The following is a 26,039-nucleotide window of genomic DNA, read 5'->3' as shown; positions in this document are numbered from 1 at the left end:
GCACAGACACTCAGCCTTGTCTTCTGTGATTGGCTTGATGGAAGACGCAAGGCTGAAAGGATTTACCGAACCCATACGTCATGTTCGACATATCACTGGGATAGACCAGCCAAGTTTTAAGAACGTCAATCACCGGATTTCCAACTCGATCTTTCGATTCTCTTCTTCTCATCTCCTCCTCTTGTAGTCACTATCATACTGTGTACCCCCAAGCGACATGGTGCGTGTAGAAATTGGCGGCAGGCCCATCATTGATGTTGACACCCGTCCGGGAGATGTCGGGCGCCTCAAGCAACAGATCCGGCAGAGGATTAGGGGAGGTGGTCGGAGTGTCCATCTGAGCTGGACGACGACCACTCCTCGGCTTGTCCTGACAAGTGACACTGAAGATTTTGATCCGACGATCATATCGTACTTCCAGGAGGAAGGCTTTCAGTTGAGCTATCTCCAATATACGGGAGACAAGGCGTCTTATATGGCACAGCTGCAACACTTACAAGACCCCTTGGAGCTGGGGGAGCGCTACGCCATCGTAGGTGAGTGAGCTACAGAACATAGCGTAGGCTCGAGACAGCCATCGACTCCGATCCTGTGTCAAGCCGCTCTCGGTCACGACTCTCCCCGAAGATTCAACAATCATTCACTGCCAAAGGATCTGACGGTGTTTTTTCTTTCCAGCGTACGGCGACGCCGCAAGCCTGGTTCTGGAAGCCTGTATGAAACCCATGCCCAAGCTTGTTGCCGTAGTCGCCTACTACCCAGACCATGTCCCGAAGACCACAACCGGTTTCCCTCCGACCCTGAATGTATTGATCCACTTGGCCGCTTCGCAGAGATGGGGCACCCGGTTCCCGTCGTACCGCTATGAGAATACCGAGCCCGGGTTCGCCGAACACGACCTGGACGAGTTCGACAAGATCGGTGCCTCGCTGGCCTGGTCCCGAACACTTGGTGTGCTTCGCTTGGCCTTCGACATCGAGGGACCAGACATCGAAACCATCTGGGAAGCTCACACGCGACTCGAGTTCGGGGATAAGGATGCCGACAAGACCATGGCGACCATGGTGCCTCAGCCGTACGTGAACCACGTGCCCACCATGACGGGCGGGATCGGACACGACCAGCTTCGCCGCTTCTACGACGAATTTTTCATGCCCAACAACCCGCCAGACATGCGGATCAGGCTGCTGAGCCGGACCGTGGGCGTCAACAGGGTGGTCGACGAGATGTTCGTATCTTTCACCCACACCACCGAGATCCCCTGGATGCTACCCGGCGTGCCGCCTACGGACAAAAAAGTGGAAGTGGTGCTAGTAAGCGTGGTGGCCTTCCGTGGTGGCAGGCTGTTCCATGAGCACATCCACTGGGACCAGGCGAGCGTGCTCGTGCAGGTTGGACTGCTGGATCCGAAATACGTTCCCAAGACGTTCAAGACAGCCGAGGAAGGGCGGGAGGATGAGGTCGAGAGGCTGCCTGTTTGGGGAAGGGAGGCCGCGAGGAAGGTTCTGGATGAGGATAGTTCGCAGAGCAACGAGCTGATTCCAGATTGGTGATGCATCTAAAGTCAATATCGGTATTTGAGCGAATTTCGCGCAATGTATCTGTCTGTGGGAGGTGATCCCAATCTTGGTCACGCGGTGAAGAGAATGGTGTTCGTTCAGTCGTTTGTCACATTTGGTCTTGCACAAGCATGTATGTAGTCACAGATGTAACAGCAAAATTTCCCCCTTGACGGTGGCGCCATCCCAGCAACGTCCCTCCCACCTTGTCAGACCAGAACAACCTCATAAGATGGAAACCACGGCTGCGTGGTCCACTATAATTTTCCCCGATCAAGCCTCCTATGGAGGGCTTGAGCTTGCCCGTCCACCGGTCCCTCACTCAACTTCAATTCCTCCCATATCTTCTTAAATCTGTGGAGATCGGTCCTGACAAAGTCCTCGACATCCCTCCACACCCTCCTTCTGGCGCCGGTGGACTTGTCGACGATCTCCAGCTCCGGCGTTAGGCGTTGGGTCTTGACATACTCCCTGCCCAGCCTCTGGCTCTCCTCAGGGTCCAGCATGTGTTCTAAATGCGGGATCTGCTGCCCTGACTCGATCTTCATGTGCTCCAACAGCTCGGCAAACAGTGCGCGCAGGGCAACGAGGAATTTGTCCCCCTCGAGTGGAACGTGGAAGAGCGCGAGAAGTTCGGAGCGAGCTCTTTCGTGGTCCGTCCGGTCGTGCTCGGCCATTTGCACGCCCTCGTCGCCGAGGTGCTCCATAAATGCGGGACGCATGACAAGATCCTCTGAGACGTCGTGCCGGACGAGGCGCCATGTCACCTCCCTCAGCAGCCGGGCGCGGTCCTGTGGTGCCTTGGCCCGGAGTAGGCGACCGGCGAATTTGTTGATGTTGTTGTGGTCATGGTCGATGACCGTAGAGAAGGTCAGAGGAGGATCGTATGGGAGATTGGGCGAATTGGCATCGTGGTGGTGACTTGAATCAGACGACGGGTGTCCGCTATACGAAGGTGATGGAGCTGCCATGGTGGGAGACGGGGCCTGAACTGTGCCTGTACGAGTGTGAAAGGGTGACAAAAGCTGCTGCACAATAACAGTCTTACAACTTTGACCTGAAGTTCTTATGGAAGGCCGCGGTGTCTTTCGAGACATGGGAAATCGGAGGAGCGAACGCCTTTAATACCAGGGCCTTACCGGGACCCTAGGAGGGTCGATATGTGAAAGTACCGCAAGAGCCTCGTATAAGCCAACCCCACCAGAGTGCCATGAACGTTTGATCGACATGGATGGACCATGTGTGCTGCACGATGGAGACAGTAGACGAGAGAGAACGGACGGCCGAAGCAACCTTACAGTGGCGAAGCGGCCCTGCACTGATTGTGCGAAAGCTTTCAACTCTCAAAGCGTCGCATGGCGATCATTGCAGCATGGAGCCCATCAGCCAAACGTCCCAATCAAGTGTCGAAATACGCATAAGAGGGGCAAAGCAAGGCAATGGCCTTGAATGTTGCCGACATTGCACTGGGGGACTTGACGAGGTGGGCGAATCAACAGGGAACAATGCTCGGAAAGACGCGAGCAAAAGTACAAACGACGAACATTGGGAAACACTAAGGCCGAGAGGGAACCACCAAGTCTAGGCCGTTTCCGGGAGTCGGCGGCGACTGGGAACTCTGGGCAAGGCCCATTGCCACAACGAGTAGCTGGGCACTCATATACCTAGCTACTTGTACCGAGCATGGTTAACTGAACTTGTTTCAGGCCGGGAAGGCGTCCCAAAGAACCAAGATGCCAATAGTCAGCAACAAAACATATCTCAAGTGCAAAAACAACCCTTAAACTCGGGATCCCGTGCTGCACTTCCCTTTACAAAGTCTGGCCTGTGGACTGCAGAAACCGCAACGGCTAAGTCATAACGCGCTCAAACGCAGAAGAATAGCAACGAGCAACATGAAAAACGTCAAATAGAAAGCATCCATTTCCCACATGCATTCGGGGTCGAAGTACCGGTATCTGGTCATGAAGTCTTCAAGCCGATCCAGGATCTCCAGCATCATACACTTCCCGGCTATCCCAAATGCGCCGTATTAATGCCTCTTCCGGTGAAAGTCCGAAATGCTCATCGTCCTGTGCACCATCGCCGTTCCCCTGTGACGGTGTCACTTCGATATCGTCATGGCTACTCTGCCGCTGGAAATGGACTCTACCCCCGTGGCGGCTGCTGTTGGAGCGTGACATCCCTGGCGGCGGCTTTGTATCGTCGAAACTGCGGCTGACCCCCGTCTTCGCATGCCCGTTCACACTGGTGGTGCTGGGTCCACGCCGGCTCTGGGGTCTGCTCTTGGGAATCGCGCCACTCGCAGTCACGGAGCCTATGTCTTGTGGCAGAGAATTATGCTCCTTGAGTCGATTCATGCTTTCAATTAGTGGACTCCGGAACCTCCTGACCACCATCAACTGTTTGATGGCACTTTCATAATCCTGCTTTGCAGCTTTCATCTCCCCGGCCAGAGATCGAGTCCTATTTCGGGATCCCGCACGCCCGTGTAATGCCGTGGCAGAACCGAGAGGGAGTCCCATCCCAGCTGGGGGAGGAGTTGTGGGTGTCGCAGCTCCTGCTCTCATGATTTCCCTTCTCTGGAGCTCTAGCTTCTGTTGCGTTCTGGACGGATTCTGAGAAATCCGTGCCTTATGGAGAGTCTTGGTCTTCTCCGGAGATTCCGACGCTTGTGGCTTGTAGTTGGAGAGGAAATTCGATGGCGAGTCTTCATCCGAGTCGTCTGCAATGTGACGAACAGAGCCAACTGGGGTATCTGTCGGAAGGAAGTGTGAGACACCACCTTCTACCGACGAGGACACCAGAACAGGCCCAGATAGGCCGGTCGACGCAGGTGTGCGTTTTCCGGAGGTAGGAGTAAGACCACTGTGACCGGCGTTGGTTGTTGACGACGTAGCGTCGGCATGAGAGATGTGGGTGAAGGATCTGGACGAGTCGTTGCGCACCAATTGGCTAGGCCCAACGTGAGCAGATACTGTCGACATTGCCGGAGGGGCACGAGAAGAACGTGGATACTGTTGAAGAAGCAGCGGATCGGGTGTGTTCTGTAGCTGTGACACGGCCGGCTCATTCTTCAGATTCGGCGCTGACCGATTCTTGGTCTTTAAAGAGGCTTGTGGAGGTGAGGAGCTCTTTTCAGGGTGGCTGATGTCCGCACCTGGAGGGTTTCGAGGAGCTGTCTCATCGTTCGGAGTATGTGCCCGCGCAGGTGTGGAAGTCTTCGAATTGTTGCGCGTGAGTTCGGGCGATTGCGTGGTTGAATCTTCCCATTCACCCTCCTCTTCGTCATCTGAAGACCGATCTCCAAGTTGGAACACCCCATCTTTATCTCCCTTGCTCTTTTTCTTTATTACTGGAGTCAGTCCAACCTTCTTTAGAGCCCCATGAGAGACATTCCGCGGCAACGCATTGGCGGATTGATTCTTGCGCAGGTTCCCGTACGAGGTATTCTTGACCAAGGCAACGTGGGAGCTGTTCCGTTTGACTAGAGGCGTTTTTGGGCTGTGCGAAGGCGAGGTGCCACCTGACTTTTTCCGCTGATGATGAGGTTGATAGTCGGAAGTGATGCTGGCTGTAGAATGGACTTTGCCTAGTTTGCTAAGTCCTTTTCCGTGAGAGACATTTCTTGAATGGCGGTTGACGACATGAGGTCGGTGGACTTTGTGGGTGGTGGTGGTGGCCTGTCTGCCTGAGGAACTCAGGGAATGGGTAGAGGACGTGCGTTCATTTAGCGAGGGCCGTTTGATGGGAGAGGGGGAAGCCGACGGCATTGTCTCGCGCCCATCGATCGAGAGGTGCAGGATGAGGTCAGCGGCTCTTGGGATCGGATAAGATGATTGCCTGTGAATGGGTGTGTTGAATGAAAGCTGTAATGTCAAGGGAACACGAGCGCAGTTTGAGGTTGTTGATCCAGTTCAAAAAGATATTGGTTGGTAGATGGCCGATGCTGCTTCTGGACTTTTGCGGGATGCCCTCTGTTGGCGGTTGGCGGGAGCTCCACTGCCAATGCTGCTCCTGCGGGCAGGTCGTAATTCACAACTCCTGGCAGAGGCCGGAGTTGTGACGTCCACCTGTCCTGTCCACTTCATTGTTCTCTGGTATTCACGGATCCTTGTTCGGATGGAGGCAAGACGTTATGACCAAGGACCATGTCGACACGTACTTGTTGTATTATTATTCACCTGTTAGTCCCTCCCCTGCAGGAGCCGAAGCTGGCGCCAGACGCAGCCTGTCGAGGCCATCCATTAATATTGCCTGCCGAAGGATCTGAGATGCGAGTTTCTCTACTCGGTATACACGCTTGAGTCTCGCGATAGCGTCAACATGACCCAAACTCAGATAGTGAAGCGTTTGCAACAAGAGTATTCGCCCTTTGCTTCGGTTGCCCCAATCATCCAAGTGTTTGCCACGTCTGATGCAGAAACAAATCTACCATCTCACTTCTCTGCGATTGTGACGAAGTCCCTGTCATAGCGTGCCCTTATCCACAATGATAACCGTGGTGGGCGCTATGTCTCTGGTGTGATGATCGATACCCGTCCATTACAGATGGCCTAGGATCTCAGGAATACAAAGTGGTGCGTACGACTACACAACACCACGCGTACATTCAACCGCAGTGGTCTGCCACTCTGCTTTCCAACCCTGAGCAATATCTTGTGGGGGGCCGGCCACTCTCCAGGTTCACAACTAGGTCAAACCGCCACACCTTCCTGGGAGTCTCCTTTCCACTTTGATCGAATGGCCATTTGCCGGTTCCAAAAAAAGATCAAACACTCGCCATGTATCGTCGACCGGGAGGAAGCCGCCCAGTCCCCCTGGACTCTGTCCAAGGGTTATCTTCTGGAGATTTCCTCGACTTGAGGCCTTCCATTGTCGATGTTGACCGCGAAGACTTGGTATTATTAGGTGCCAAGTGACCATTGCGCCTCGTCTTCCAAGTCAAACAGCAGGTTTTGTTTGACCAGTCATGGATTCGTATGAAGAGTCCAACGTACCCTTCTTGCAGGATCTCAAGGATGATTCCATCGAAAGAGGCCTGACCTGTGAAACGCCAGTTTCGAAATCCAAGAAGCTTGTCTGGTTGACCTTTTGCGCCTTTGTCCTCATCGTGTCCAACGCATTCACATTTTATGGTGCTCGAGTTTATCGACATAGTCAATTAGACAGGGTGTGCACCGCTCATACCTCACAGAGCTGGAGTGAGCATGAGACCTATGAGTACTCTAAGATATATTTTGTACTGACCTTGAATGTCTCAGGCCCTGTTGAGCAGGACGTGGAAATCCATTACAACAGCAGGCGATTCAATGCGTCCTTCTACAAGGAGTCCATCTATCGACAACCCGCGAGTCCCGAAGTTGACGCCGCGTGGGAGGAGCTGGGCACTGAACGTGAGTCTATCACACTTCGACCTCGCATTCTGGTTTTGGACTTCAAACTTGAAGCGGTCACCGATCAGTGTCTGGTTGAAAATGGTTTTTGACACGCCTGTCGGTTTCTAGTCAAAGGCATTGTCCTATCGGTCGACGAGGCCAAAAGGTCTGGATTAGAGTTGGACCGTGTTATGGTGGGAGAGGACTATGGAGGACCCGGATATGTGGCCTTTGTCGAAGTAACACACCAGATCCACTGCTTGGTAAGGAGTCCATCGCATGTGCACTCTAACAGCCTCTCCAGGGCATCAATGCTCAAACTATCGCTGACCCGGATCTAGAATCTTTTGCGCCGCGGCCTTTGGTTCAACTACGAGTACTACATGTCCAATAATATTGCTGAGTTCGCCGATGGGGAGAGCATCGTCAAACTCCATATAGGTAGGCGGGAGTGCTTTCCCTTTGAAACTCTGCGAGAGAGATTCGTTTGTCCCCTTCAATCAGACCAAAAACAACTCCGACTGACCATCTCTTGTGTGTCTACAATAGGGCACTGCCTCGACACACTCCGCCAAGCTCTCATGTGTAGCTCGGACACAGGCCTCCTTCCCTTCGTCTGGGTTGGGAAACCTCCGAAACAGTTCCCCGACTTCTTCCGGGAACACAAATGCCGAAATTTCGAACCGATATTGGAATTTGCAAAGAGAAGGGAGGTGAAAGCGTTGGAACACATGAAAGCGGTCCCGCATAAGGGAGCTTTGATCCTGGACGACTTTCCTTGACCACGAAGACTACCGTTTGAAGAGAAGCGGCATTTTGCATAAAATCGGAGTTGGCTGGATGTCTGACAAACGCCTCCGGGCGGAGACGGTGATTTCGGATTCAATAAAAAGTCCTTTTTTTTGCGGTGGTAAATACTGGAAACAAGGCGGCACAACTATTCGTGCGATGAACCAGAGACTCGGCCCTCCATGATGATGGCTCGAGGTTCGAGCTGCCCAGGGAAACCTTTTCGGGAGGAGAGGTCTACACACTGTGGCGAGAAGTAGCGGTCAAAGCAAATACCGGCTATGGCCGACGGGTGAGTTGGGAGGCCATCGAGCTCTCTCACAACCTGGCATGGATGTTCAAGACGGAAATCATGCCTTTTCAGAGGAACTCTTGACTTGGGAATAGAAGGAAGGAGGAGAAAGAAAGAGTGGTTGTCGTTCGTGACAGTCTTTCGCGGTCAGATAAATATCTGTTGACGGAAGTACGGCATGTCCCTGTCCATCAAGCCCAGCCTCGCGCAACTTCTGTTGGAGGATTATCAACTCGACTCGATCGAACGGAGAGCCGGCGGCATACCAATGCTGTGCGCGGATCGCAAGTGCTGCAGTATTGGCCAAACTTGTTCTCAGGCTGAACTCCTCGGAGGCCACGTTATACGGGACAGGTATCTTGGAGATTGACAGCCACGGCCAGGATAAAGAACTACGGGGTTCAATTATAGGCTGCTAGACAGTCACAGGTTCTTTGACGCTGTCGGGGTGCAGCATATGTATGTGTTGTTTGAAGTCAACAATTCTAATGGAATGATATTATAGCGCCCAAGTCGGACCGATCATGATGGGGATCTTGGTCCAGTCATTGGCATTTCTCTTATCAGGCACCATGCATTGCTCTATACGAGTGCATCATCAAGTCTGGAGCCACACAGCGAAAATCATAGCTGAAAGGCTGGTGCATGTCCTCGATGACAACGAGGTGGGCTTCGCTAGCCGACTTATCGGCCTCCGCTCAAGAAGCAAATGGGTTATGGCAGGGTATGCTCAAAATGTGCCAACTCAGCATTTTTAGTGTTGTTACACAAACCGTAGATCAGGTACCGCAAATAAAGTATCTGGTTGGGAGACTAAGCGAATGCATCGTTGACCAGGGGGGATTCTGAATTTCAACCTGCAGGCCGCGGTGGGTCGCCTTTTGCTTGCATGCGGCTTCCAAGTTCTAGCGGTCTGAGTGATGCGGTGCTAAACCTAGGTAGAGAGTTACGAGAGGGTAGGGAGGGAGGAGGGGTACAGGAGGGGTTTGTCGTGAGCATATAATTCCGCATGTGTATAAGTTTGGGGCCCTGGCACACCAGCACAATGGCGCACATGCTGAGAGTAGCCGAGGTGATTGGGTTTGATTAGTGTACGAGGTACAGTCCCGAGTAGTTGTACAACAGCACTTGAATCGGCTGGGCAGAGATAGAGAGATGCCTGTAAATGAATGGTCGCGGGAAGCCGTTGGATGTCAGGCTGCGTACAGGCAAGAGTCCTGTGAAGGTGAGGCAGGCTGCGTCGTGCTAGAGTGCAGGACGACCACTGCATGTACATACTTATATGCACATTTGGTGATGGTGGGTGGTTGACTTGAGCAGGACAAGTGGAGAAAGAATAAAGAATGGACAAGGGTTCCTTGGAGACAAGCTCGATCAAGGTGCAGCAGCTGTGCCTCAGGTGTGCCTGGGAGGAGTTTATAACTAAACTTGGGCGCAAGGGTTGATTATGCACTGCCTAGTGCTTTCCCTGTTGGGTGTCCCTATGCCTCTGCTTTTCAATCCTACCTGGACCGATTACTCGTAGGTATCTACATATGTACCTAGATACCTCATAGAGGTACTGGTCGCCCTGGCAAATGGGGCAAAAGGAAGTCACGAAGTAGTTAGTTCATTACGCAAACAGCCTTTCCCATCATCACTCATTCCCAAGAAATGTTTCCGCTCGCAGTAGCCCCCTTTTTGACTCTTTCCCCTTCTTTCCGCCTCTAGTCCTCTAGTTGTACTTGGGAGTCCAATACATTCCTGGTGCTGCTATCTACACGTAGCAGGTACCTTCCTATTACTCAGTCATTCTGTACTCTACTCACAACTATGCCTTCCGAACTCGCTCCGTGCTCCGTCCCGTCGTCTAATCAACCCTTTTTGCCGTTCTATGCGTTCTTGCGTCCTCCTCCTCGTCAATTGCGCCATCGACCATCCCTGTTCATCTGCCCCCAGGGTAGGTACGCGTACCGAATACTCCGTAATCAATCCACCCCCCGGTGAGAGACCTTCTTCCTTTTGGGTCGCTGGACCAACTACGAGGTGCAGGATCTCGCAGAGTGCTACTCACCTACTTATCTAGCGGCCTCTCTCTGAAACTGACCAATCTCTCTCGTCTTTCCGCCAGCTCAAAGACTCGACACCGCCAGAAACCTTATCTCGCTGGGGACCGTTTCTTTTTCTTCCTCGCCGGGGTTAGACAAATCGATCCTCACCGCAGAACCCACTTTCTTGCTCGCCATCCCCTCCGAGCTCCCAAGTCCATCGACTTCCTCCGCTGATAGGCACAAAACAGGCACCGCAACAGCGGTACGCTCATCGCAAGCCGGGTGGCCAAGAGCCCAAAAGTCTGGCCCCTCCTTTCCCTGGTCCTCCACTCCCTTGTCGGCATTTCTCCCCCATGGTCGCAGTGACAGCGATAAGTTGATCGGGCAAAAAAACAATTGATATCCTCCTCCTTGTCACTCCTCCGTTATTCTCCTACCCAAACCACAAGGCCTACCAAGTTGTACGCGTGCCTCTCCGTGTCTGTTGCCTATTTTGCAACGTCTATGGCGTCATGATATCGATATACTCTCTTCGCAATCTGGAGTGGCCGTCTGATTTGCGCTTCCTAGATCGCTGATCCACAACCCTGGTGATGCTGAGAGTCGATACTCACATTCCAGATCGATCATCACGACAGAATACATCTCGGATCCAATTGTCAGATTAATAGAAGACAATTGTCATCATTTCGGACAAGACGGGGGTAGTGGCAGATTTGACCTCGGGCGTTTTTCTCTCTCTGCTCCTCACCACAAAAGGTTGAGCCTTGCCTCTCAAAATGGCCTATACTCTCCAGGCTTCTCTCCCAACACCACTCACGCCTTCTATGCCATTATATGGCCCTATTCCCGAACAAATTGAAGCCTTGCCAATTACCCCCCCCGATATTCCGGCAGGCTTTGACGAGAAGACGTTCAAACCGGACAGTCGAACAATAAAGAAAGCCTTGCATGTGCTCGCCACTGAACGACAGGCGCTTTCCCATCTTGAGGAATTATACACCAGTTCTGCCGAAGTCCAGGATTCACTTCTTCGAAGCATTCGTCAGATCATTCTTTCAGAGACTCGGCATGGAAAAACCATCTTCACTGGCGTTGGCAAATCAGGGCATATTGCAAAGAAGCTCGTCGCCACTTTTGTATCGCTGGGCATCCATGCCATATTTCTTCACCCGGTCGAGGCTCTCCACGGGGACCTGGGAGTTGTTCGACCCAATGACACGGTCATCATGATTACATTTTCTGGGAGGACACCCGAACTCTTGTCTCTCCTTCCCCATATAGACCCCTGTGTACCATTAATCGTCATGACGGCGCATCTCACTCCCGCCACTTGCCCTCTTCTATCCTACCCACTAAGACAGACCTCGACGAACATACTTCTACCTACCACCATCCACGAATCGGAAATCTCATCTTTTGGAGTATCAGCTCCAACGACCTCGACGACCATCACCCTGGCTCTGGGTGATAGCCTGGCGCTAGCAGTCGCGGATGAACTTCATGCTGCTGCAGGCCTTCAGACGCCGGCCATTTTTGCGGCAAACCATCCTGGCGGCGCAATTGGCGCTGCCTTCAAGACATCGCCCCCCAACATAGCCAGAATGTCTGAACTTGCGACTGCAGTGGCCCAAGTCCCAATTGCGGTGCCACAAACAAATCATCCACTCTTGTGCCTGGATGTGCTTGTGGCCGCAGTGAGGTCGCCTCGTGGTTTTGTCCGAACCTCTCAGAATCATATGATCGGTCCGCGAAGAATTCAAAACCTACGAGATCCCGCTGCACCAGTGTCAGCCGTGGAAGATGAATGTGGCAAAATGGAGATTGAGAAGACCGACTGGATATCTGTCCTTAGCTCCACCCCTGTCGAAGAGTGCAAGAGATGGATCCACCAGATGCGAGACGAGGGGTCAGGTCGTGGGAGAGATTTTCTCAAGCGAGGGACTCTCCTCGGCATTGTCGACCATAACGAAGTGACAGGTGTTGTGGAGATAGAAGATGTCATGGGCGAAGACTTTACTTGATTCTTGCACATTTGCGCCGTGTTTTATTTGAGGGAAATCAGCATCAAACATCATAGAGCTTCTGCACAAGGCCGGTCAGCAAGTGACGATTGAATGTCCAGGTTGATTGTTCCTAGTTTGGCAACATTATGAGTCTCACGAATACCACTCGTCTTCTTCCTCTTCCTCGTCCTCTTCTTCATCCGCGCGGGTTTCTGCTGCATTCCGTACAGCGGTGTCAGGAGGTATCAGATTCACCTCCTGCCCTGTATCTGTTGCAGCCTTGACGCCACTTCTTAGCGCATCCCGCTTCTCTCGAAGCTTGCGAACCCGTTCCTCCATTTCCTCCATGACATCAAATTCGTCCTCAATCCTTCTCTCCTCATCTTCCTGTTCGTCGTCTGCTTCAGTCTCCAACTTTCGCCGTCTGTCTTCCTCTTCCTGAGCTTTGAGCTGGGTATTTGTGACTGGCGCTGCAGTGATAGTGGCCGAGGTGTAGGCCGGCTGCGCTGTGGCCAGTGGAGCAACCTCTCGTTCAAAGGCCGCCCATTCGTCCTCATCTATTTGAGGTGGTTGCGAGGAGCCATTAGGCAGAGGTGCATCGTCTGCCGTGGATGTATGTGATGTTGACTGTTCTGCCTCCTTCGGCGCGCCGTCTTCTTGTATTTGTACCCTTTCATCTTCCACCACGGCAATGCTCTCGGGGCGTGATTTGGGCCTTTTCCGCGTATCGACCTCCGCTTCCTCGCGCTCTAGCGGTGTCTCGTCATCATCAACATCTTCAATCTTCCTCTTGACCCCCTTGCCTGCGTTTGCACCGACGTTTGCACTCGCATTCTCTTGTGCAGCAGCGGCCTGCGCGGTGTTTCTTCTGTGGTTCGCGCTCTTGAGGTGCCCTTCCCAGAGGGCCTCGGACTTGACGTTCAGGTTGCAGACAGTACAGATTAGCATACCGGACTTTGTGTACGAGAGGTGCGGGTGGGATATTCTACGAGCCTGCCGCTCTGCGGCAAGAAGGGCTCGAACGTCGGCCATGGTTTATTTGGCCCTTATCCCTTGTCTTTCTCGGGCTCCTCGATCAAACGCTGGTAGTATTTGTTTTGTAAAGTAGACGACCTGCGTGTTTTCGGGAAAGGAAAGAAAACCTGCAAGGCCTCGAATTGTCTGTCACCAAGGCAATTGATCAATTCCACATGAAACTTGGTGGATCTCCGGGCTGCCTACTTTTGGTTACGTCAAGGCGTTGTTATTATGCCGCTGCTTTAGCGCCAGCTAAGCGGGCCTCCTCGTTGTGTCGGACCGACTCAACCAATCCCACCTTCGTATCTTCACTGCACCTCCGCTTTCTTGGCGGTGGTTTGTCGCAGCTCAGACCTTGAGGAGTTCGCCTGCCACTTTCGCGATCGTCTGTAATCCTCTCCCCATCACCATATCACCATCACCACGTTAAAACCAGGACACTCGTTGACTTCGGTATTCCATCGCGCACTGTCTTCCATAGGACTGTGGCAGGAGTGCCGTTGACAGCGTTTATTAGTCTACTCGAATCTGGAGGCTCATCCACTGGTCTCGTGGACGCGATCTCTGAACATTGCGAACTTGTCGTAGATCGCGATTTTAGACGTGGTTGATGACAAGCGCCCACGTCCTGCGCGTCTCGTGTACATTGTAGTGTCTAGCGACTCGTCAGTGTTGTCGCCATGGCTGGTAAGCAGTACCATTATCTACCTCGGTCGCCGCCAGCCCACGCGCCCGGGTTGTTGGACCTCACTGACGCAAGTCGCAGAAGAACCGCGACGATCAGGTCGCGCCACCAAAGGACAATACTCGAAAGATCGCGATATCGCCGAAGACGCCCCGCCGAAGAAAAAGGGTAGAGGAAAGAACTCCAAAGCCAAGGCGGCAGAACAGGAGGAAAATGAAGAGATCATCCGCTGCGTCTGCGGCACCTACGAAGAGGAGGAGGATGTTCCCAGGGCAATGATCTGCTGCGACAACTGCTCAGCATGGCAACATAATGGTTGCATGGGTCTTCCGGAAGACTATCAAGCCCCTCAATACTTTTGCGAACAATGTCATCCCGAGGACCACGAGGAATTGGTCGCAGCCATCGCGCGCGGGGAGAAGCCGTGGGAGGAGGCAGTCAGGCAGCGAGAAACAGGTAAAGGGAAGAAGAAAGGAGGTCGAAAAGGTCGGAAGTCGGCTACTGGACAGTCAAGTGAGGTCGTGTCTCGCGCCTCTCAGGATGTCGACGAAACCCCGGCGCAAACTCCCGCGGCAGGACAGAAGCGCAAATTGGAAGAGTCGCCATCTATCCCAGAAGTGAAGGTATGATATATCGCGCGCTCCAGTCAAAGGACACCCGCTAACAATCCATCAGAATAAGAAGGCACGAGGGACACCAGCTGCCGATACCAATGGCACCAAAGCAGTCAAGGCTGAGACCCCTACTAGGCAGGTGTCGAGCTCGGAGCCTGTCTCGGCGGTTGCGGTGAATGTGAAGGAACTTACACATGCGAGGAAGCAAGCTGCGTCCACATTGATCAAGCTCATAGAACAGCAAATCAAAGAAGCCGTAAAGCAAGGCGACTACGTTGTTCCTACCGGCACCTCGGCGACAGAAGTCGCCAACCAGATTGGCCTCCGTACGGAACATGCGTTGTATCACGTCCAGGCCGGCGGGAGCGGTGATCCCAACGAAGCCTACAAGACCCAATTGCGAGCAATAAGCTTTAACGTTAAGAAGAACCGCACGTTAGGAGTACGATTACTGAATGGTGATCTTCTCCCTCACACTCTTGCGTCGATGGATCCGAAGGACATGGCGAGCGAGGAGCAGAAGAAAAAGGATGCGGCTGTCATGAAAGAGCTGGAGAAACAACATACCATTGTGGAAGAGCAGGCCCCCAGGATCAGACGAACACACAAGGGGGAAGAGTACGTGGACGAGTCAAGGCAGGTTGCAGCAGAGTCTGCGACGTCGAATGCTCCCGTACGGAAACCCAGTGTCGCAGATCCGGAGGGAGATGCAAAAAGCCCTGGCGTAAGGAGCCCATCCGTCACTCCAGCCGCTCCCAGCAAAGGAAGCAAACCGAGGCCGTCTGTTGATACCAATCGACGCCAATCGTCGGCGAACTTTGACATTGACAAAGTCTGGTCGAATGTCCAAGGTTCCCCCGACGGCGACAATCAGCGATTCGGTGAACTGCCACAACAGACGTCGCCAACCACCACTATCCGAGAACCCATCGCCCCAGGGACCAAGGCTGACGCAGACATCGACGAGCTCCTCAAAGACGAGGAGGCCGAGTCACCTCCCTATTCGCCCAAGGAGTCTGCTGAAGCCGATGGCGTTGTTTGGCATGGTATCGTCAACGGCGGTAACCTAGGCCGATTTCATGCTGTTGCGAGATATGCAGCTGGGGCGACTCCGGATGCCGATACGTTGCGCATGACCTATGACCAGATCATCCCGGCTGAAATTGACATAGGAGGTCGAATCCAACCTTCTCGAGCAGATGAATACCTCTGTGGCCTCGAGTACAGCAATACGTCTGACCTGGTCATTGTGTGCATGCCGGAACCTACAAACTCGCTGGATCAGGAGCAATTCGACAAGTTCTTCCGATACTTTAAAAATAAGGACCGGTTCGGCGTGGGAATTCAACACACGAATCCGGCGATCAAAGACATCTACTTGATTCCGCTGGACAAGGGCCAGGAAATGCCGACTTTTGTCAAGAAACTCGAAACGGATTTCCCGGATCCGGCGCAGGAGAAAATGCTGCTGGTCCCGATCGTCATCAAAAACAGCGAGTTGCCACATAATGCGCCTCCTCCGCTAGCTGATGGGACACCTGCTTCTGCGGCCAGTCCTATGGTGGGAGGACCGATAGCTCAGACCCCTATCACGCCTCATGAAGGCAGCTTCCCCTACAATCAATCTCCCATACCAGGTGGTCAGCAAGGAGCGAATGGAACTCCTCAGGCGCAACATGGTTTAGGGGTGACAGCAGCCTTTCCTACTCCCACACCCTCTTCGCTCCCACAACCTCATCAACTGCTTATCCAGCCGTCACTACAGCCCTCGCCGCCGCCCAACTCCGCCATGGCCATGGCTCAGAAAGTTCTCGGTCCCCAACTAGCCTCTTCCCCTTCAGTCGTGCAGCTATGCACTCAGGTATCCACGGTCGGAGAATCCGAGTTCGACGTGATCAAGAGGTGTCTTGAGCAGAATCCCGAGGCCCAGGGCAGCTTGGGAGTCTTGACGGCCATGTTACAGCAGGTCAATGCAGAGCGTGGAGGCGATGGCGGTGGCACGGTTGGTACATGAGGCCAGAACCACGAGATGGTGGACAGACAGAGGACACGGCAACAGAAGGGCTTTTGCTAGGCAAGCTGAGACGCTTGGATAGGACGTGGAGACTTGAGAAGAGGGACGACACCGGCCGTCTGTTACAAGGAATGGCAGAGAGTAGAAAGGATTGATACCCCCTGATGAGTTGTGCACCGAACAGAGGCGATGCAATTGTAAATGCACCAGCTATTCAAGTGATGAAATGTCATCACGAACACACACTTTGATCCTACGTGCTTTAGACACTAGGGAACCAACGTATGTATATATGTGTGTGTAGCTAGCCAGGGACTCAACATCTGACTCGAGAGGTCATTCGCCTAGCATCCAACAAGGTTAATGTCTAGTCCTGGAGAGCACCCAGGTCGAGCGGCGCAGGGTGGAAGCAGTGAGAGAGAGAGGGGTTAGATCGAGACGGCAAGGATGGTGGGTTCTGTCATAAATATCATGAGTTATTTATATTCGTTCGAAGTTCATGGTTCGAAGTAACTCGAGGTTGTTTAGTAGGGCTGAGGACTGAGGACTAAGGACTAAGGGGTGAGAAATAGATAGGATAGATGGGATAGACGGGATGGATAGGTTGGTATGTATGTTCATCACAATGGCAAAGAGCTGGGTGAATGGGTTTGACCTACTGAATGTACTCAACGTGTCAAAGTGTGTAGAATATGTGCGGGTTGTATGAAGTCTCGCGTCTTTGTTGATTTCAGGTAGGAGAGAGTGAGTAAGAGTCTAGGAGTCTGGAATCTCGAGTGTAGGAGTTTACACCATGGACTGGTGGAAGTTGTGCATTCAGGACAGCGGGGAAGATAGAGAGACCTTCTTTTTATGTCTCCCCTTACCTGTATTCGTAGTCCCTTCCTGGTTGGCTCGTTCCCGAGATATATCACAGCTTCATCCGTCCTGTTTGTCCTGTCTCTTTAGAGCGTCTCCAAAAACGTCTTCACAAGCTCGTCCCGCCTAGCGGGCTCCAAGATATAGAACCTGACATCCCGCAGCACGACATCCGGTAAGTTGTCTGGAGCAAAGTGGTCCCCGTCACCCTGTTTGTCGAACTTGGTCTTGTCGACGCTCTTCAGCAGGCCCACCAATTCCTTTCTCCTTTCGGCATCGCCCATTTTCAACTTGGCCACAAACTCGCGGTAGAGCTTCTCCCGGTCCTTGTCCTGCATTGACCGCTCCAGCATCTCAGGGCTCTTTTTGAATTTGCGCCGGAACTCCGGCCAGTACAGTTTTGGAGTGGCATGTTCCTGCAGAAACCGCAGGTACTCCACCTTGGAGTCTTTCTTTTTCTCTTTCGTGGCCGAAGCCTTGAGGGCTTGCAGCTCTGCGATACGATCCTTGGACCATGCCACGAAAGCCGCCTTGCGTGATGACGTGTTCGGTAACGCAACGTACCGCGAATCTTCAAGTAGAGCTGTGTCTTCGATCAGTTTCTCGAAGGTCGAGTATGGTGATATGCCGGAGTCGTCGAGGAGAGACCGGAAGAGGGCAATGTTGTCTTGTTCGGTCAGAGGGAGACCTTCGTCTTCTTCGTCATTCTCCACATGTTCTGCTTCTCCATCTCCCTCTCCAGATCTGTAACCTCGATCCTCCGCATACCCGTCATCGCCCTCCATCTGCGCCAACTGCCAGGCTATGTCGTCTTCGTTGAATTCCACAGGTCCAGGAGGTGGCGGGTTCTCACTTTCAGTTCCGTGGGAGAAACGAGGCCGTTTCGAGGGCTCATCAGTGGCTTCTGCCTCGTCGTCTGTCACTTCAACTTCTTCGTATTCGTCGCTGTCGTACTCTTCAGGTCCAACAGGTTCTCGGGGTCGATCCCTTACTGGGGTTTCTGATCTCCGTGCATCATCCTTTGGTTGTGATTCCTCATGTCTCTTGCCGGTCTCCTGCTGTTCCTCCTCCGCCTTTTTCTTGGCTTCCCACTCCAACCTATCCATCTCGATCACGGCCAACATGACATCTTGCGGAAATTTCCACAAACTCTGCTTCGTCTCCGTGTTATGGACAAACCTCCTGCCTAGTCTTGTCTTCACCAGTACCCACGGTGCACAATTGGGTATGGGTGCTTTTGACTTGGGTCGGTCTCCCTGATTGCCTCTCCGTCGGGAATGTTCTTGGTAGCTTCTTCCTCCAGCAAAGTGACCCGGCTGCGCGACGAAGTTGTTTCTGTTGAACTCTTCCAATGCCTGCATTGAGGCGCGCATAACATAGTCGGGCTCACTTGCGCCATAGTCGATGCGGAGCGGTTCATCGGAAGGAAGACTGGGTCTGGTATAGGTAGATTGCTTCGTTGCGGCATTGTAATAGTAGGTGTGACCGGTGGGCGCTTTATGCTCTGTCCACCCTGGCGGGAGAGGAGGCTCTACCGCGGCCGAACGATGGGTAGACTTTAACTTGGTACTCATTTCGCAGGAGGCAGCAGGTGTCTTCACTCCAGGGAAGAAAAGAGGTCGCAAAGTACAAACCTGGAGCAGGTCTGGTGCCAGCCTTGGAGAAAAGTTGGCGGAAGATGATTGGCTGAACAGCGGGCGACGCGTGAGAGCCGTGCCTGCGTCAATCCCCAGGACTATTTCTCTCTACTTTGTGACCTGCTTCTCTTGACCTCCCATTTTTGCTATCTATTCCAAAACTCGCTCAAATCGAATCGCCAAAATGTCTCGCAGATACGACTCAAGGGTATGTTTCATGCGTCAACAGATCCCACACTCAGTGCTTGATTGACGCAGCTGCTAACTCGTTCCTCAGACAACCATCTTCTCCCCCGAAGGCCGCTTATACCAGGTCGAATACGCTCTTGAAGCTATCTCGCACGCCGGCACGGCATTAGGAATATTGGCACAAGATGGTATAGTCCTTGCTGCGGAGCGGAAAGTGACAAGCAAACTGCTGGAGCAAGACACTTCGGCGGAGAAGCTGTATATCTTGAACGAGTACGTGTTTGGACTTGAGGGAGAGATCAACGACACAACCGAAGACTAATTTTTTCTTTCGTGCAGCAATATGATTTGTGCTGTAGCAGGAATGACTGCTGATGCCAACATCCTCATCAACTACGCTCGACAAGCTGCTCAGCGGTACCTCCTCACATATAACGAAGACATCCCCTGCGAACAGCTGGTGCGCCGCTTGTGCGACTTGAAGCAGGGATACACACAACATGGTGGTCTACGACCTTTTGGCGTTTCCTTTATCTATGCGGGCTGGGATCCTCAACGGCAGTTTCAACTCTATCAGAGCAATCCCTCGGGCAACTACGGTGGATGGAAGGCTACGAGTGTAGGAGCAAACAATGCCAGTGCACAGAGCTTGTTGAAGCAGGATTACAAGGAAGACTGCGACTTGAAGGAAGCATGCGGGATGGCGGTCAAGGTGTTGAGCAAGACGATGGACTCGACGAAACTAAGCAGTGAGAAAAGTGAGTATGCTTTGCTGTTCTCCCTCTGCGGAATGACATTCACTAACTTGTGACTTGCAGTCGAGTTTGCGACCGTGGGAAAGACCAAGGATGGCAAGATTTACCACCATCTTTGGTCTGGTGACGAAATCATGACTCTTCTCAAGGAACACGGCCTGGCGAAGGAAGAGGAACCGGAGACCGGCTAGGAGCTGTCTAGTGCTACAGTCACAGCCAGCAATAGACGAAGGTGACCGCGAAACCAGCCTGGAAAGGTGCCAAACCGCCGACTTGTCTTTTTTGTGGAAGCCACACTGTTCTGCCGGAGTTTGTACGTTTCTACAAGTTACAGAAAAGGCAGGAAAACTAAGGCAACATTGCATAGCACCAGGCGTTCATGGCGAACGACTGGCAATCCACTGGCAAGAGCATCACAGGTTCCGATCCTAATGACATGGTAGCAGCGGTCTCTATGCAAGTTCAGACATGGGCGTGAAGGGCACAGTGCAGTTCAATTTATCATCTATTCTCGAAGGACGTGAACAGCTTCCGCAGGGCATCAGTGTTCGAACCACAGCGGACCCCCCTTGATGCGACTGATCAATTCTCCTTGCCGACATTCCCATTGAGAACTTACCGATTTTTCTGTCCTCCGCAAGGATAAGTGGAGCGCTTTAACAAATATATAGGCAATGGACAGGCATTCATTCCCACTGAACTCGCGCCGGCATGGAAATCTCCCGTCATCAGTTCTCAGCTTTCTGAAGAGTCCGGCCGTCCGGACAGATGCCTGCGAGCAGGATCAAGTCGCAGCCCTCGGCGACCCCAAGACAAGCTCGGCCCAAGATGAAGCTTCAATTGAAGCCTGGCAAAGCAGCTGAGATCACAACATTTCGCTCGCTTTTGCCGCTTTGAACCTGATTTCTCTATATTAGGACTATGTGATTCTAGGTAAGAAACCTCTCCGATACGGTCAAAAGTTCCACTCTATCATCCGTTTCATGACGAATATTGAAGAACACGGGCTCGGGCCATCAACGAGTAGAGCAGGGACAAAGCCTCATTTGTGGCGCGAACTTTCACCGTCTTTACGTCGAGTTCCGGTCAATGGGTTGGGGTTCGATACAAGAACGATCTAAGACACCAGTCCTGGGAATCAGTGGGAAATGCGATGAGAGGGACACGGCCAAAGCGATTGCACTGCGTCTTCAACACACGAGTAATATTCAACGGTATAAGCAGAAGGTTGGTTCAACAGGTGAAGTTGGCCACACAGAGGCTTTCAGCGACTCGTTAACAGAGTCCTCAGATGTTATACGACCGGCTTGAGGTGGCTCCTGCTAAGACACTTATGACATAAGGCTGTATAGGAAGAGTCTGGGCTTGACAACCGTCATGACCAAAGTGTTGTCAGAACGGATGTTGAAAGTCTCAAGATCGATTTCCATGATTTTCTGCATAGTGAATCTTCGCAGTCACTATTGGCTTTGCCATCCATATGGACAACGAACCATTATCACCACGAACACAGCCGGACAACATCGCACTAGCCTACCTACCTCTCGCCCCTAGCGGCTACGCTTTGCAAGGTTCCAACTCCCTCCTTACAGAAGCCAAGATCTCTGTCTCTTCAACAGCCGACACCCTCCCATCATGGCCACGCCTCCCTTGGACACGTGCAGACCTCTTTCTCTGGCTGATGGCTGACGGAGACGTTGTTTGATCTTCCTCGTTGACGAGTATCTACAACGATAGTCACAGTCTAGCTCGATTGAAAGGTATCTGCCTATTTCCGTCTGCAGCTCTCAATGGAGTGTGAGACCCGGACTCAGCTGACACTGTTCAAGAACGCTGAGAACGCCACAGCCAAAAGTCCGCAGGGATGCCTTAACATTCGAGCCTCAGGCATCTCGACATGAGACCGGATTATGTTACGGGCTTACTTATGAGTGAGGCCTTTTTTTGGAGTGGATTTCACTCAGGATCATGCGGTCTGATCCTTCCAAGCAGGCAACAATGCACGGTCGATGCGAGCGAGAACTGAATTCTTCGGGATCGACCTTTAGAGGTACGGTGTTCGTTCCAGGAGGATCTACAAGGTCACAAGTCAATATGTGGTGGTGTCATCAAGCGAAGGCAACAGGTTTTCAGGGCGGCCACCAGGTCAACTCGGACGAGGCAACAAGTTCTTGAGACTGTGCCTGGGTGCGAGCCCCTGGAACCCTGGGTATACGTCAGACGATGCTGGGTGTGGTGTTTTTGGCCAAAAGCTGCATACAAGGGCATTGTCATGGGTCCATGCAGGTACAGCAAGGAACGACTGCACCTGCACCAACGCGCAAAGAGGAGAGATATTTCTAGCAGATGGCACGGTCAATGCGAGACACGCTCGGCTGGGCTTCTTGACGCGGCCAGAGAATGGCGGCAGCCTTGATCGACAGAAGGGAGAGAAAGGCTCCCGCTTTCGAAGGGTCTGTGCGAGTCGATCCTGCAGACAATGCGACAAGGACAAGGACAGAGCATACCCGCCTGGCACGGCGAGTCTCTGGCCTTTCGTCCGACGACCCCTTCTTTCCATCGAGTGTGCTGGTATATTCTCGACCTCTGGAATTACGAGTACTCGTATGAGTAGAAGAGTTTCACGCCCCCCCAAGAAATTAATTAGCATTGTTACCGTACCTTACCAGAACGGTTAGTTCACTGTCACAGTCAAGGACAAGGGCATTGCCCAGGCTGATCGAAACCAGCCAGCTACTCGTATTATTTTGATCGGGATGAGTGAGAGAGTGCTCTGGATAGGTGGCCGAGGCTTGCACCTGAGCTTGAGAATGAGAATGAGATTGAGCTGGAGCTGGAGCTGTCACTGAAATATCGACAGCACCTCCATTGACGTTAGGTCCTGTGACTGTACCGAGACTCGTCGGTACTTGATTGGATGGGGGGTGGCTGTGCAGTGACCAGAGCTCTTGTTCTTGGAAAAGCGGGCTGTGCACTCTCCCTCCCTTCCCCTCGCTTCCCCTCGACGTTACAAAGTTTGCCAGAACCTTGCTCGTAGGTACACGGAGGATATCGTATAACGAGCACCCAGAAACCCAGAGAGAGATAAGGTTTATGGTTGGGGCTTGACCATGATAATTACTTGGTACAGAAATAGAAATCGAGGAATGGTCAATGCACGCGATATGTAAGTACAGAGAGGCCGGTCATGGCCTTGCAGGTTTCAAATCCCATAGTTGCCAGGTACAAGGTAGACGACGGGTTTTTACAGCCCGACACAGTGTGTGTGTGTGTATGTATGCAGCAAGGGATGTAGGTTGCGTCATAAATAGATACCTAGCAGCCCTGAGTGGCTTTCTACAAGTATGATGTATTTTGTATACAAAATGTAGAGGTGGAGAGTCGCAGAGATGCAGCCTGAGTAATAGGTCGTCGGTAATATGTGGCCCGCAACAGCCTCACCAGCCTCAACGGCTTCAACGGTTTTTACAACGGACGGGCTCGCACCTATGGCGTGGGTGGCGTCATTTTATCTACTTAGGTAGATACCAGTTGTTCAGCTCGTCAAGGGACAATGACAAAACGCCCCAACAGCTACGGAATACCTATCTGTACCTCATACTTACAAGCATGCCGAGTACTTGCACTGAGACCCCGGACTCGAATCGACATTTTGGGGAGGGGGTGAGGGGCAACCAAACCTCACCTATTTGTCTATGTACAAACATGTACAGGGGTGGGTAGACGGGTTTGCGTGGCTTGTACCTCGTAGATACCTTTGTTTTGGTTTTGGCCCTACAAATTTCCCTTGCATAAACCTACCCTATCGGTGCGTATGTGCATGGATCCATACATTTGTGTGGGTGTGTTTTTCGGCCACACCTAGCACCCAGTCACCAGCCTGTGCCAGACAGAGCCAAGTGGGGCCTCGGCCGTCGCCACAAGGGCGCACTACTAACAAGGACGCAAGGACACAAGGACAAGGGCAAGGCACAAAAGTGCACACCATTATTTTAACCGCACACCAACTAACCAATACTGACACTAACACGCCACAACTCACACTCTGATTATTATTCACAGACACACACCATACTAAGTACAGCATACTAATTACCAAGTCAAGGACCAAACTACCTACTCGATACTCGTGTTGGCGAGTCTGGGCCTGGGCCTGAGCCTGAGCCTCAACCTCAACCAGGGGCCTGATACTGACACTCACACCAACACTGAGACTGACAATTGACCCCTGACACACCCAGCCCTTTGGCCTCCAGCCTCGTGTGTGTGCACAGCCTCGAACGCCACATCAGGCCAGACCAGGTCAGGTCAGAAGAGATGGATGAGGGGTTTGCCCCCCTTGGCCCCCGACACTCACAACTCATACTCACATTCACACACGGACTATAGTCTCACAAGAAAAGGCTCACTTGTCCAGCGTCTTGATGCAGAAGGAGAAGGAGAAGGAGAACACTGCTTCGGGATTGGTCACGAGTGCCACCCAAGGCAACCTTTGAAGACAAGAAGCGGAACAAAGAATATTTGATTATTCATCGATACTCGTAGGTGTATATTTCACATTGTGACTGAACTGAATACTGTCTATCGTAGTAGTTACTAGGTAGGTAGGTCCTTGTCAGTATCCCCCCTCCCCTCCCCAAAAAGTCAGCCTTGGCTTTGCCTCCACCAGCAATTGTCGCATTTGCTTCTCAGAAAAATGCCACAATGCCGCTCCTCCTCTCAATTCATGTCGTCTGTTGTGTCCCATCATTCCATCTATCCACAATTCAGGGCTCCCTCGATGTCGGGAGCCGCAGAGTTTCCCCAGTCACCTCGACTCCTCTCGAGTGAGAGTGACGGCCACAATAGAAATGAGTAATTTCTCAACCCAAACCCAATTGCGCACTCTGTTTTTTTGTGTCGTTGTTGTTTTTATTTCTTGCCACAGAATGATGTAACGAGACAATCACAAAAAGTCCAAAAGTCCAAAGTCAGACCAACGGGCGTCTTGGCCCAAGATGGACCAAAAGACAATAGTCAACCACCTGTCAACCCATGCATGCATAGTTGCTGACGGGGCCACGCTGGCGAACCCCATGAGTGAGCCCGGCTGGACTGCTGCAAGTCGTGCTCCCCTTTCATATCGGTTCATCGCTGGACCATCCAGTTGTGTGGTGGCACTTGTCGCTCATTCATAGCGTGCCCACCGGGATTTCCCTTTCCCACCCCTTTCTTGAGGTTTGGGGCCCATCCCTTGCTGTGGTCGATGCCATGATTGTTGATGTTGGTGTCATTTGTTGATACATTCCATTAGATCCATAGTTTCATATTCCCAAGTAAAATTCAAGACTTTCCGAAAAACGCCCGAGTCCTTCACCGCCTGCTGGTGAACCGCTGCTGCTGGCCAGGCTCAGCGACAATGACAACTGGCTGGCGGTCGTACCGTTCTCGCCGCCGCCTCTCCTCTTCGTCTCGGACATACAGACTGCCCTTCCCCCCAGTGTAGGCTACCGACTTGGGCCTGTCTCGGTACTCATAACGAGTTCGATCCTCGCCACGGTCGTCATGGTAAACGATTCTCTCCCGTCTCTCCCTTCGGCTCGAGTGAGGGATGATTTCAACCAAGTCGTAGTCGTCGCGAATGTACCGTCTCTCCCGTGGTCGGTCGTCAGTGAGGTACTCTCTCCGTCTTGAGGGTGACGAAGGTGGCGAAGGTGAGACGACCTTGGCGGACTTCTCAGCACTTTCTTGTCTCCTTGTGTTATCGACAACCACAAGTCTCGGCGAGTCAAGCTTCATGCCCTTGTCAAAGGCCTTGATGAGAAGATTGATAACCTCACAGCCGGCTGGCACGCGGACCTGAACCCGTTGGCCATTGGACTTGTCGATGAGGGAAAACGGCTTGCCACCTTTGGCGTAGAGATAGGTGGCGACATCCTTTGCATATGACCGACCCTTGCTGCACAGAGGTCGGTCCTCTCTGTAGGCCGTGTACGGATCACGGCAGTACTCACAGCGTGCCGAGTGCTTGGCGAAGTGCTCCATGACGGAGAGCTCGTCGTCGCGCGGCTCGCGACACGAGACCACTTCGGTCGCAAACTCGACGTTGCGAGTGCTGGCACCTCTCGCCATCTTGTCGATTGGAGTCGAAGGTGACTTGAGGATAGGCGACGGGGTCGCAGAGAAACTCAATGGAGGTGTCGATGGAGGAGTCTGAAGCTGAGTGTTGACTCGTTG

General features: G+C 52.6%; 10 protein-coding genes across 10 annotated transcripts; 5 read left to right on the top strand and 5 right to left on the bottom strand.

Moving 5' to 3' along the window:
* Window positions 1-217: 217 nt before the first annotated feature.
* On the top strand, window positions 218-1,553 carry Z517_08262 (uncharacterized protein; the record flags this gene model as incomplete). The annotated part of the gene is made up of 2 exons (XM_013426780.1): window positions 218-536; window positions 679-1,553. 2 exons carry the CDS (start codon window positions 218-220, stop codon window positions 1,551-1,553), a joined length of 1,194 nt encoding a protein of 397 aa, XP_013282234.1.
* Window positions 1,554-1,816: 263 nt separating this feature from the next.
* Z517_08261 (uncharacterized protein) lies at window positions 1,817-2,530 on the bottom strand (the record flags this gene model as incomplete). Its single annotated transcript, XM_013426779.1, has 1 exon — window positions 1,817-2,530. One exon carries the CDS (start codon window positions 2,528-2,530, stop codon window positions 1,817-1,819), a length of 714 nt encoding a protein of 237 aa, XP_013282233.1.
* A 1,002-nt stretch (window positions 2,531-3,532) lies between these two features.
* Window positions 3,533-5,332, bottom strand: Z517_08260 (uncharacterized protein; the record flags this gene model as incomplete). Its single annotated transcript, XM_013426778.1, has 1 exon — window positions 3,533-5,332. One exon carries the CDS (start codon window positions 5,330-5,332, stop codon window positions 3,533-3,535), a length of 1,800 nt encoding a protein of 599 aa, XP_013282232.1.
* A 1,199-nt stretch (window positions 5,333-6,531) lies between these two features.
* Window positions 6,532-7,719, top strand: Z517_08259 (uncharacterized protein; the record flags this gene model as incomplete). Its single annotated transcript, XM_013426777.1, has 5 exons — window positions 6,532-6,763; window positions 6,824-6,955; window positions 7,067-7,200; window positions 7,279-7,378; window positions 7,487-7,719. 5 exons carry the CDS (start codon window positions 6,532-6,534, stop codon window positions 7,717-7,719), a joined length of 831 nt encoding a protein of 276 aa, XP_013282231.1.
* A 3,108-nt stretch (window positions 7,720-10,827) lies between these two features.
* Window positions 10,828-12,072, top strand: Z517_08258 (uncharacterized protein; the record flags this gene model as incomplete). Its single annotated transcript, XM_013426776.1, has 1 exon — window positions 10,828-12,072. One exon carries the CDS (start codon window positions 10,828-10,830, stop codon window positions 12,070-12,072), a length of 1,245 nt encoding a protein of 414 aa, XP_013282230.1.
* Window positions 12,073-12,207: 135 nt separating this feature from the next.
* Window positions 12,208-13,086, bottom strand: Z517_08257 (uncharacterized protein; the record flags this gene model as incomplete). Its single annotated transcript, XM_013426775.1, has 1 exon — window positions 12,208-13,086. The coding sequence occupies one exon, from the start codon at window positions 13,084-13,086 to the stop codon at window positions 12,208-12,210; it is 879 nt and encodes a 292-aa protein (XP_013282229.1).
* Window positions 13,087-13,751: 665 nt separating this feature from the next.
* Z517_08256 (uncharacterized protein) lies at window positions 13,752-16,384 on the top strand (the record flags this gene model as incomplete). Its single annotated transcript, XM_013426774.1, has 3 exons — window positions 13,752-13,758; window positions 13,838-14,379; window positions 14,432-16,384. 3 exons carry the CDS (start codon window positions 13,752-13,754, stop codon window positions 16,382-16,384), a joined length of 2,502 nt encoding a protein of 833 aa, XP_013282228.1.
* Window positions 16,385-17,328: 944 nt separating this feature from the next.
* Z517_08255 (uncharacterized protein) lies at window positions 17,329-18,816 on the bottom strand (the record flags this gene model as incomplete). The annotated part of the gene is made up of 1 exon (XM_013426773.1): window positions 17,329-18,816. One exon carries the CDS (start codon window positions 18,814-18,816, stop codon window positions 17,329-17,331), a length of 1,488 nt encoding a protein of 495 aa, XP_013282227.1.
* A 247-nt stretch (window positions 18,817-19,063) lies between these two features.
* Z517_08254 (uncharacterized protein) lies at window positions 19,064-20,014 on the top strand (the record flags this gene model as incomplete). The annotated part of the gene is made up of 4 exons (XM_013426772.1): window positions 19,064-19,087; window positions 19,157-19,341; window positions 19,408-19,826; window positions 19,887-20,014. The coding sequence occupies 4 exons, from the start codon at window positions 19,064-19,066 to the stop codon at window positions 20,012-20,014; spliced, it is 756 nt and encodes a 251-aa protein (XP_013282226.1).
* A 5,161-nt stretch (window positions 20,015-25,175) lies between these two features.
* Z517_08253 (uncharacterized protein) lies at window positions 25,176-25,934 on the bottom strand (the record flags this gene model as incomplete). The annotated part of the gene is made up of 1 exon (XM_013426771.1): window positions 25,176-25,934. One exon carries the CDS (start codon window positions 25,932-25,934, stop codon window positions 25,176-25,178), a length of 759 nt encoding a protein of 252 aa, XP_013282225.1.
* Window positions 25,935-26,039: the final 105 nt, after the last annotated feature.

Source organism: Fonsecaea pedrosoi (genome assembly GCF_000835455.1).
Source record: "Fonsecaea pedrosoi CBS 271.37 unplaced genomic scaffold supercont1.5, whole genome shotgun sequence".
NCBI lineage: Eukaryota > Fungi > Ascomycota > Eurotiomycetes > Chaetothyriales > Herpotrichiellaceae > Fonsecaea > Fonsecaea pedrosoi.
The sequence above is the reverse complement of the archived record's forward strand: the minus strand, read 5'-3'. Positions and strand labels throughout refer to the sequence as shown.